A 12,264-nucleotide genomic window follows, 5' to 3' on the forward strand; every position below is an offset into this window, starting at 1 on the left:
AACTAGTGCAACCTCTGTGGAAAGCAGTGTGGAGATTCCTAAAAGCTCTAAATATCAACCTCCCATATGACCCAGCAATCCCCCCTACTGGGAATATACCCTGAAGAACTCAAATCACTCTATCAAAAAGATACCTGCACACGAATGTTTATTGCAGCCTTGTTCACAATAGCAAGAACTTAGAAACAACCATGCTGCCCATCAAAAGAGGACTGGATTAAAAAAATGTGGTACATATACACGATGGAATACTGCGCACACATAAAAAAGAACAAAATCATGAATTTCACAGCAACCCAGATGGAACTAGAGTCTATGATACTGAGTGATCTCTCACAAAAACAAAGATCTGAGTATCACATGTTCTCACTCATATAGTGGACCTTGATCATCCAACGTATTACCATAAGAAAATGACTGATAGTGGTGGGAAACTATGGGGGTAGGGGAAAGGAGATGGAATTAATGGTAGTAAACATCTGTCTAGGGACGGAAAGACACCTTTTATCAACAAGGGTGCCTGAACGAAGCATATTTGTATATCTAACCCTTAAGTGTACCCCACTATATCATAATAAAACATATTGATTATATAAAAAAAACAAAAAACAAAAACAAGAAAATAAAAAGGTCAGCCATTACCTTTTGTTCAGTATTTTCCTTCTTTCTTTTTTAAAAAAAAATGTAGAGACAAGGTCTCACTATGCTGCCCAAGCTGGTCTTGAACTCAGTTTCAAGTGATCCTCCTGCGACAGCCTCCCCAAGTGCTGGAATTACAGGTGTGCGCCACTATGCCCAGACTATTCAGTATTTTCTGAAAGCTTAAAAGCTGAAAGAAGCCGGGCTCGGTGGCTCAGCCTGTAATCCCGAGCTTTGGGAGGCTGAGGTGATGGACTGCCTGAGCCCGCGAGTTCGAGACCCGCCTGGGCAACTTGGCGAGACCTCATCTCTACAATAAATCAAAAATCAGCCGGGCGTGATAGCCGCGCCTGTAGTTCCAGTTACTTGGAAGGTTGAGGCGGAAGGATTGCCGGAGCCCAGCAGGTCGAGGCTCTGGTGGCCGGGAGCAGCCACTGCACTCTAGTCTGGGTGACAGAGTGAGACTCCAACTCAAAAAAAAAAAAAAAGCTGAAAGAGCATACTACCAGAGGAAAACCACACTGGAAAGAATAGCTACTAAAAGCAGAAATAGCTATAAGAGAGTACTTGAACCTAAAAGCAAAGGTGTATACAATCAGAGTGGTTCTAGGGCAACTGCTGTTGGGTCTTGGGGCTCTAGGATTGGTTAGAATATTGTACTTGAAACAGCTGATTAGTTACGATTCTAATCCCTGATTAGTGAGTTACAGAAGATACCTGCCCCTAGTTTGAAGTGATGAGGATGAGTTTATGTTGGAGAAGGAAGATAGCACCCCAGATTTGATGAAAAATACTTATCTAAGATCCAGGAAACTCAACAAGTCCCACATAAGATAAATACAAAGTGACCCATTCTTACATACATCATAAACTGCTAAAAGCAACAAAGAGAAAATTCTGTAAGCAATAAGAGAAAAAATATTATCACATACAGTGAATAATAATATAATTAATGGCTTACTTTTCTTCAGAAGCAATGGAGGCCAGTTGGAAATAAAAACGTTATTGTCAAATTGCTCAAAGAAGAAAAAGAGCTGCTAACCAATAATTCCATATCTAGCATAAAACCATCTTTCAAGAAATAAAGCACAGTAAGATTCCTAAACTGCTGGGAGAATTTTTCATAGCAGACCTGACCTACAAGAAATACTAAAGGAGGTTCTTTAGGCTGAAAGGAAATGACACAGAGTAACGTGAATCCAAGTGAAGGAATAGAGTGCTGAGGAAAGGTAATTATGTTGGTAACTATAATGTGTGTATGTGTATGTTCTTTTATCTTAATTTTTACAAGATCATAAGATTATTTTTTAAAATAAATGTAATACTGTATTGCTGGGTTGAGTTTCTATGAATGTAAGTAATACGAGGTGGGACCCAAAAAACCCAGAATTTATTTATTAAAAAACTGTGTATTTATTCTTACAAGTTTAAACTCCAATCGCCTTCTAAGTACTTTTCTTTTGATGCAATACACCTATCAGATGATTTTTCCACTGCTCAAAATAGTTTTGAACTCATCATTAGTGTTTCTGCCATTTTTTGTTTTGCCTCTTCCACATTACAAAATGTTTCCTTTTGAGGACTTTTTTTTTTTCCATCTCAGGGTGAGACTGGGTGAAAAGGGAGGATGGGGCACAAAGGTCATGCTGTTTATGGCAAAAAACTGCTGAACACTCAGTGCAGTATAGACAGGTGCACTCATAAATCACCCATCATGAAATGGGCACATGTGTTAAAAGAATCTTCCCTCCAAAAAAATTCACTGAAGCTGAATGCAGCATCTCACAACAATACATTCTTGGACACTGATGTCGATGAATTTCTAGAACACTTACTAGCAGGGGAAGCTTGTACTACAAGGGGATTGCCCTCTGTAAAGTCAATTCCATTTTTTGGGGGGCGTTCTCCCCCACTTCGTATATGACAATAAAAGCATGAAGGATGAGGAGGAAAATTTAATTATATTGGCGCAAAGTTGCTAGATTTTGCCAGACTTAAGTTAGTAGATCAAGATATGGTATATACTGTAATCCCTAGAGAAACTATTAAGAAAGTAATGGGGTGGGGTGGGGTAGGCAGTTAAGGAAAACTGCCAGGGGAGGGAGGGGCACACCTCACCAACAAGGATACCTGCATAATGAACATCTGTATACCTAACCCTAAAATGTAACCCACATCTTTAAAATTAAAAAAATTAAAATAAAAAAGAAAGTAGTCAAAAAATATATAGCTAAAATATCAACAGAAGAGTTAATTAAAATGACACACTAAAAGCCAACCATTTCAATAATTACATTAAATGGAAATGGTCTAAACATCTCACCAAAAGTCAAAAACTATAGACTGAATAGAACAGCAAGATCCAATACCTAAAAACCTATATACTAAAAGTAAAACATGAGAAAAAATGTTATGCAAATAGTAGCCACATGAGCAGTATTTATGTTAACATCAGATAATATAGACTTTCAGACAGGAAATATCAAGATGGACATTGCATAATGATAAACGGGCCAATGTATGGAGAAGATGTAACAATTATACATCTACATGTGCTTTTTTTTTTTTTGAGTCGGAGTCTCATTCTGTCACCCAGGCTGGAGTGCAGTGGCATGCTCATAGCCACCACAGCCTTCATTTGCTGGGCTCAGTTGATCCTTCTGCTTCAGCCTTCCAAGTAGCTGGAACTACAGATATGCGCTACCATGTCCGGCTAATTTTTGATTTATTGTAGAGACGAGGTCTTGCCAAGTTGCCCAGCTGGTTGCAAACCCCTGGGTGTAGGCAATCCTCTCACCTAGGCCTCCCAAAGTGCTGGGATTACAGGTTTGAGCCACCGCACTAGGCCATATTATATGCACATTTTAAGAGAGAAAATGATAGTTAAAGAAGATAGGCTGAGGAGATCTAATATAGACATAATAGTACAAAGGTTAGACAAATATCAGAATTAAATAAATATTCAATAAAACTTTCCCAAGACAAAAGATTTGAAACTACATGTTGATTGAGTATATCATGATATAGGAAACTGACCCTAAAAGGATATACTCTAGTACATTTACTTGATTTCAAAAATAAATAAAGACTTCTGTGTGAAATCAGGGAAAATGATCATGTCACATATAAGAAGGAAAAATTTTAGTAATTTTCAGTATTAGAAGACAATGTAAAAACTTTTATGAGGCACTCAAAGAAGCTTTATAGGCTATAAACATTCTTTGGCAAAAAAAAAAGCTTTAAACATGAAAGAGCATTTTTCTCATGAGCTTTACTGAGGAAATTCAGAAAGTTAAATTTAACCAACTAAATGATGACAAGGGAAGTTATGGCAAAAAGACCAGTGATGGACACTGAATATTTTTAATGTAGAGATTATATCTGCAAAGCAGAACACAAATGTTACCTCTTATAATAACAGAGAAATGGTACAACAAACAAATATTAATAAAGAAAAAATGAGAAATGGGAGGCTAATCACCTCATTTGTGATACCAAGGGGCTAAAGTATACCACCTAAAACTGATAAATACAAATTATAACGGAATATACATAGTTATACTACAAAAAGCAACACCGAGAAAGATAAATAGCAATAGAATATAAAAAACAATATTGTATCTAGACAAGAAAAAAGACAGGACAAATATAAAAAGTAAAAATGTATAAGGGAAATATAACTATATGAACCAAGGAAATTAAAAGGAATAAGTAGAAAACACTTGGTTAAACCCCATGTAAATAAAATAGAAATGCTATGTGAATACAGTTAAATCTTCAAGGAACAAATAATTCCAACACTAATCTGTTCCCAAGAATTGAATAAAAGGAAAAAGTTCCAAATTCTTTTTCAAGGAAGTGTAAACTGTTATCAAGGTCCAACTAAAATTATGCTAAGAAGGAAAACAATGTACTATCTCATTTATGAATACCGAAACAAAAAATATGTTAAAACTTAGCAAACAGAATCCAGTAACACATTAAAAGACTACATCCTAATAAGTTTATTCTAAAAACTGCATGTCAATATTATAAAATTTTATTACAATTAATCAAATTAATAGGTTTAAAGAGAAAAACCATATAATCATCTCCAAAGATGGTGAATATGAGTACGACAGAATTCAACATTTTGACAAGATGCAAGTGGAAATGAAGAGTACTTCCTTAACATACTAAAATATAGGTCTTTCACATAAAAAGCTAGTATCATGTTTGAATTAGAAAGCACCAGTTGGGCTCGGTGGCTCAGCCTGTAATCCCAGCGCTTTGGGAGGCCGAGATGAGTGGATTGCCTGAGCCCGCAGGTTTGAGACCTGCCTGGGCAAGTTGGCGAGACCTCATCTCTACAATAAATAAAAAAAAACTAGCTGGGTGTGGTAGCGTGCGCCTGTAGTTCCAGCTATTTGGAAGGCTGAGGCGGAAGGATCGCCGGAGCACAGCAGGTCGAGGGTGTGTGTCTGGACGACAGTGAGACTCCAACTCAAACAAAAAAAGCACCAGAAGAAACTAAAATAAGGAACATAACAGGATGCCCTCCATTTCCACCATCAGGTAAATTATACTAAAGTATCTGAACAAACCGAAAGCAACCATGGTTGCAGAAAGCTTTAAAATCACAGTACTGATCTCCCTTAATGCAATAAAAATAAAATATCAACTGGGTGATTTATTATTTATTTACTTTTTTGTTAGGGATAACAAAAATCTAAACCAGAAATCCTGGGGGGAAAAAAAGAGCTTTGAGGAGAGATTGCCATAACAAATATTAAACAACACTGAAAAGCCTCTTTAATTAAAAGTGTGGTCAAGGTGTATGGAGCCACTAGAACAGAATAGAAAACCTAGAAACAAATCAAATACATGTAAAACTTCAATGTAAGATAAAATCTTCTCAAGTCAGTGGAGAAAAGGTGGACTATTCAATAAAACATAACCTTCCTTGAATAACACCTAGGAATAAGAAAGCTCTTTCTAACTATAGACAAAGTCCAGAATACAGAAAAGTTTTATTAACTTTGTAACAACAACAAAAAACCTTCTGCATGACAGATGAAAAAAAAAATAGATGCAAATACATGTGACAAAATGAGAAAAAAATTGCAACTCATATAACAATGGCTAAACACTAATATATACAGAGTTCTTAAAAATTCAAATTTAAAAAATATTGAGAACCTAACAGAAAGCAATGAGCTACTACTTCTATGTCCCACAACGCAAACATAAACAGCATTATGAGGGCATGAGTCCTCAGGCCTGGCATATAGTAGAGGCTCAATAAATGTTTATTCAATGAATTTTATAGCTGACGGCTATTATATACAACTAGAAACATGAAAATTACTTTTATAAAATTAATGATTTGCAAGAGCCTAGATGAAAAGATAATCTGACTCATGTTTCTAAAATTAGTGAGAGTGGAAACTAAGTTATTTCTAGATGTTTCAACAGAGGGCAGGGCTAGAGAGCACAAACTGTATAGCATGAATGAATAACTTTAATAAACTCACACACGAATGTCTTGTCTGCTGATCAAAGGAAATCCAGTATAGGAAATAACAAAGTTAGCACTGTAATCTTTAAAATCAAAGGACAATATGTATAATTAGGGACGTGATAAAGGATTTTTCATTGGAGGCTTATAGATAAATTAAACATAATATACAGTGAAGAAGAACTTGAATTTACCTTCTACCATATTACCATCCTTCTGAAAAATTCTCTCTTCACACCACTGACAATGGATCAGGTATTGAATCTTCTTGGCTGTTTCATCTGCTGAAGTAGGTCCCCTCAAAACTCTCACAACTACCAATACAAAATGTTCCAGAGCCACTGCAAACAGTACTTCTATGCCTTTATTGCATCGGGCTGCAGCTCTATAATAAATTTTTAAAAATTATTTTAGGGGCTTATCATTTTCCCTTGTTTGGCATTATATTGACAATACTAGATAGAAAACTATGGATGGGCTATGGAAAATCAAGAAAAATTCAATTCTCAGTAGCAGTGCTTTTAAAAGATCATTACTGTAACTTTTACTCAAATTGAAATACAGGAAATAAAGGATGCTTGACAGAATCTACAGTTTCTAGACAATTTCCCTTATGACATCCTCTCAATACGACTATATTGTCTGGTTTTCAGTGTCATTTTGTTTCACCACCACCCTTCTTCCTTTTTATTTATTTTTCTCTGTAAAACCTTGAGGAATGACTACAAGCAGGGCAGTATGCTACCTGCTGAATACTGCAAAAAGTGAATAGTAATAAGTCCTTTCCACCATTAATTTTAGACTTTTTTGGATTAAGTTCTACTAGATATGCCATTTATATACTTAATTTCCCCTCTGAGGTCATAGACTAAATTTAGTTCATATGTATTAATTTGAGTTTTTTGGTATAACTTTATAAACATTTGTAAGTAAATCCTTGGCATGTAAAAACTGAACTTCAGAGTTTTCAGTTAATTAGCAAGAACCCTGAAGGTCTATGAAGCCTGACAATCTGCATTTGTGCTGAGGTAGGAATTTCCACCTACATGCTGTGAAGTTAGTGTTAGTGCTAGTGAGTGAGCTGGCTGGTCATCCACTATCTAGTCTCAATGTCCGTTTATGTTATATTATTATTCTAGCATAATCCTCTGTGATAGGTGCTCAAAAAAAAAAGGATTCCTTTCTTAAAATATACTTTCGTTTGGAAATCCTAATGAGAAACATTACTTCCTGTTTTATAAAATCATTTTGCAGAATCAAGTTTACAAGTCATCATTTTATCCAAACTATATAAATAAAGAAGATGGGTTGGGTTCGGCGGCTCAGCCTGTAATTCCAGCACTTGGAGGCTGAGGCGAGTAGGTTGCCTGAGCCTATGGATTCGAGACCAACCCGGGAGACCTCGTCTCTACAATAAAAAAGTTAAAAAAAAAAAATTAGCTGGGCATGGTAGTGCGTGCCTGCAGTTCTGGCTACTTGGAAGGTTGAGGCAGAAGGATCGATGGAGCCCAGCAGATGGATGCTGGGGTGGCCGTGAGTGTGTCATTGCACTCCAGCCTGGGTGGCAGAGTAAGACTCTAACTCAAAAAATAAGAAGATGGAATGAATATAAAACAAATGATTGTTTCCAAATCTAAAAACAATTTCGCTTTTTTTCATGTTGGTATCCCTTATCTACCCTAGATTATTGAAATAAACTGATTTGAAATTAACTTTCACTTTTGTCTTTTCTTTCTTACTACATTAATTATTTTAATAACATTTTAAGTTGGAGAGTAAACTGACTATTTCAGGCATAAGCTTTTAAATAAATTTCTAACAGCTACTACATAACATTAAAAACAAATCAAGATTAGATATAGAACATAGAATTTATATTTTGTGGATACTTTGAAAAATAAGATATGTATTTCTTGTACTAATATCTCTTTTTATCATACACTAAAACATATTAGGTATACTGTTGGCAATTCAGTACCTTGCCACTGCGGCTACAACAATTCTGGCAGCTAGTTCCTTGTAATATTCAGTTCGGACAATGTTACATCCGTAGTGACGTCGGGCAACATGTTGCGCCTTGGCATATAAAGAACTGATATCTGTAGAAGTCACTGATACTATGCCAAGGTTTCTTATATTTCTGAATGCAGAATCTAGATAGTTCACTGATGTTCCAAAAGGATCTAGGTGACTAAAATCAGAAAGAATATAAACATATTTAAAGTCATATTAATAACAAAATTATACTAATGTAATTATTTCTAATGATAAAATTCTATGCATTGAAAAGTACATTGCAAACCTATTTTAAATAAATAATTCTGTTTTTAAAGTAAGTAATAAAAGGTTAGTATGATATGTCAGATATGTAAAAATAAAGTGTCACAACCAGGAATTTTATTGTAAATACTAGAAGATTTTCTTACTGCATACCTCAGGCCAATTTAAACAAACAAATAACAACTGTATTAATTTTTAACTATCTCTCCCTGAAAAATTCAAGATTGATTTGTAAACTGATATAGGAAATCTTTTCTACTTACATGAAATCAAAAGATCTCAAATGCATCAATACGTTGGCATCCATTTTGGTCACCTTAATATTACCAAGGCTTTCTTCTCCTTCTTCAAGAATATCATCACTCTTTTCATTTTCCTTACTGTCTACCACTACTTTCAATTTATTTAAATGGCAGTTTTCCTGAATCAATGTCACAGAGTTTTCATTCAAGTCATTGATTGTAACTTTGACCGCATTTCCAAGATGTTTTGCCCACTGTAATCCCATTATGCCTTAGGAAAAATGAGGAGGAAAATGAATTTAAAAAATGTAAGACTTAAAGACTAAAAACAGTACAACAGTAATAAAATATAATTTAATAAATAACAAAAACGAATTGCTACAAAATTGCAATATTTTCATAAATAACTTATTCTACTTTCTTGCTACAAAACTTATCAATAAAAATTATCACAAAAAATGTATCTAGGGGGGAACAAGATGGCAATGGCATAGGTGAACTTGTGAGATTCTCTGAATGTGAGTTCTCAAAAAGACTCTTCCTTTTCTTCCCCCACCCCCAGTCCACCACCAGCAAGTGCTGGTCTGAGGTCTGGGGACCCCCGGTCCCACGCAGGGCCGAATACTGCGGCCCCCTGCTGCTGCTGTTCCACAGCGTGTGTGGGAGTCTTGGGTCTCAGCTAGCTCCCTGGCTACATTGTCTCTCATCGTCACCAAGCCACTGGTCACTCAGGGAGGCTCTGGGCACCCGCCCCTCAGACACACCGGTCCCATTCCTTGCTGAAGTACCCTGTGGGGGGCCCAGGTCCACTCTCGCCACTCACCGCCTGCCTGTTGGAGCTTTGGAGCTCTGGAGCTCCGGGCCCGCGCTGGCTGAGGCACTCAGCCCGTGTACCCAAGCTTGGGGACCCAGACAAGCGGAGAGAAAGGGATCTACAAAAGAGAATCTGCCTCCGCCTTTCTTCAGGCAGAGATTTCCACTGGCCTGCCCACCTATCAACAAACTCCACCTCAGTTCCTAAGGTAACCTTGCTAAACAGGAGACAAAGCCCCACACCTAAGCTGAATCAGATAAAAGCAACTCCTAGGCAGCCAAACCAAAGCTGTGAGTAAACCTAGCTGACTGCAATGGAAAAACAAAGGGGAGAGGCCGGAGATCAGAGCTGAAGTGATTTTAGTCTGATCTCTTATTGTGACTTATAATTTTATCATTTTGACTGTTTATTTTGATCACGTTTGTTGTTTGCCTTCTGACTTACACTATTTCATGTTTATATTGGTCTGTCTATGTGTAGCTATCAGTATTCTTTAGGGAATCTTTCTTACATGTCTTCTTCCACTTCTCTCCGGCCTTGTGCCTCTTTCTCACCTGATAGTTGGTATGTATGTCTGTTTTCCCTCTCGCTCTTCTCCCTCTCTAAATTCCTACTGACTCCACCTTCCTCCATTATTTTCCTCTTTTATACCCCAATTTTAATCTAGGAACCAAGACTACGTACTGCTGAACAGACAGATTGTAAGGTGAGGGAAATAGGCTCCAGTGTGCTCATACACCTGTTTGTGGATGCTAGAATCAGCATATACACTGTGAACCACAGCTTCCCTCTCAAATAAAATAAAAATTGCAAAAAGTGCAGAATGCAGCCTACACTCCAACCTCAAAAGTGAACAAAGCCAGAAGGCCCTCATAAGGAAGAACAGGATATAGCAGAAGAGAAATAAAAGCAACCCCACTTTCCCTCAAAAACAGAATTAAAGAAGGGGAGGGAAAGGGGGAGAGAGAGAAAAATCTACACAAATGAAGAAAAACCAAAAGAAGAGTATGGGTCTCTCCCAGACCCCTGGGAGGGCAGACACTGAGAAAACTGACTTCGGAATGCAAATAATGAAGAGCCCTCAGAATGAAGGGTCTCAAACTATAAACGTTGAAATCAAGACAATAATGGAGAGATTTAAAAGAATTGAGGAGACACAAGAAGAAACTAGGAAGGAGCTGATATCTGAGATAACAGTAATAAAGAATACTGTGAATGAAATAAATAACAAACTGATAAGCATGGAAAGCAGAATTACCCAAGCAGAAGAAAGAATCTCAGAACTTGAGGACCAAAATATAGAACTAACCCAAACTCTTAAAAACACAGAAAACAAGCTCAAAAAGACAGAACAAAATCTTCAAGAGATGAGCGATTACTTCAAGACACCAAACCTAAGAGTAACTGGCATACCTGAGGCAGAAAGAGACACAGAGACCACACTAGAACAAACTTTCCATGAAATAATTCAAGAAAACTACCCTTATCTAATCAGTGACGTAAAAATTCAAACACAAGAGATTCAGAGCACTCCTGCAAGACAACAAACGAGAAGACTAACTCCTAGACACATAATAATCCGCCTAAACAAAGTAGGCATAAAAGAAAAAATCTTAAAGGCAACAAGAGAAAAAGGCCAGATCACCTACCATGGAAGACCAATCAGAATAGCAGCAGATTTATCTACAGAAACCCTGCAGGCTAGGAGAGCTTGGAGCGCTATCTTCAAAGTCCTAAAAGATAAACAATTTCAACCAAGAATAACTTACCTGGTGAAGCTAAGCTTCATCAGCGAGGGAGAATTAAAATTTTTCCCAGATATCCAATCCCTAAGAACTTATGCTGCCACCAAACCAACTCTACATGAAACACTTAAGAAAGTACTAAACACAGAAGAAAAGGAAAACAGAACAATGTTCTTTACAAGAGTACAGGGAAAAGAATAAAATATACATGAACCAACCCCAAAACCAAAAGAAAGACCAAAAAGAACCAAGTGGAAGAACAACAACGTTATAGGAACTCCATGATAGGGATGAACTCTCACATTTCAATAATTAGCCTGAATGTGAATGGACTAAACGCACCACTGAAAAGACATAGAATAGAAAAATGGATAAAATATCACCAGGCAACAATATACGGCCTTCAAGAGACCCATCTCACTAGAAAGGACATTCACAGACTCAAAGTAAGAGGATGGGAAGCAAATTACCAGACGAATGGAACACAAAAGAAAGGAGGAGTCGCGATCCTAATTTCAGACAAAATACCATTTAAGCTATCAAAAATTAAAAAAGATACAGAGGGCCACGACATAATGATAAAAGGTTCACTCCATCAACAGGAAATATCTATACTAAACACATATGCACCCAACATAGGTGTGCCAACTTTCATAAAGCAACTTCTAGGAAAACTAAAGAAAGATATTGACTCTAACACCATCATAACTGGGGACTTTAAGACCCCACTCACAACCCTAGACAGATCATCAGGACAAAAAATCAGCAAGGAGATCCGGAACCTCAAGGTGACTCTGGACCAAATGGACTTAACTGATACCTACAGAACACTCCGTCCAAAGACCACAGAATACACATTCTACACATCACCGCATGGAAACGTATTCTATGATCGACCACATAATTGGCCATAAATCAAGCATAAGCAAATTTAAAAGGACCGAAATTCTACCATGCACCTTCTCGGATCACAGTGGAATAAAAATAAACATTGACACCAACAAGGTCCCCCCAAAACCCACAAAGACATGGACACTAAACAGCCTG

At 37.0% G+C, this 12,264-nt stretch overlaps 1 protein-coding gene across 3 annotated transcripts in view; it reads right to left on the reverse strand.

The window, feature by feature from the left end:
- TRMT1L (tRNA methyltransferase 1 like) overlaps positions 1 to 12,264 on the reverse strand; it is a 53,016-nt gene that overhangs the window by 19,286 nt on the left and 21,466 nt on the right. For all 3 annotated transcript variants that reach the window (XM_021716583.1, XM_008066105.2, XM_021716582.1), the window contains 3 exons: positions 8,680 to 8,929; positions 8,115 to 8,327; positions 6,331 to 6,521 (listed from right to left, as the gene is read on the reverse strand). In XM_021716583.1, coding sequence (XP_021572258.1) covers positions 6,331 to 6,521; positions 8,115 to 8,327; positions 8,680 to 8,929 — 654 coding nt within the window. The remainder of the gene's footprint in view (positions 1 to 6,330; positions 6,522 to 8,114; positions 8,328 to 8,679; positions 8,930 to 12,264) is intronic.

This window comes from Carlito syrichta, unplaced genomic scaffold, assembly GCF_000164805.1.
Source record: "Carlito syrichta isolate Samal-C Ts95f unplaced genomic scaffold, Tarsius_syrichta-2.0.1 Scaffold308845, whole genome shotgun sequence".
NCBI lineage: Eukaryota > Metazoa > Chordata > Mammalia > Primates > Tarsiidae > Carlito > Carlito syrichta.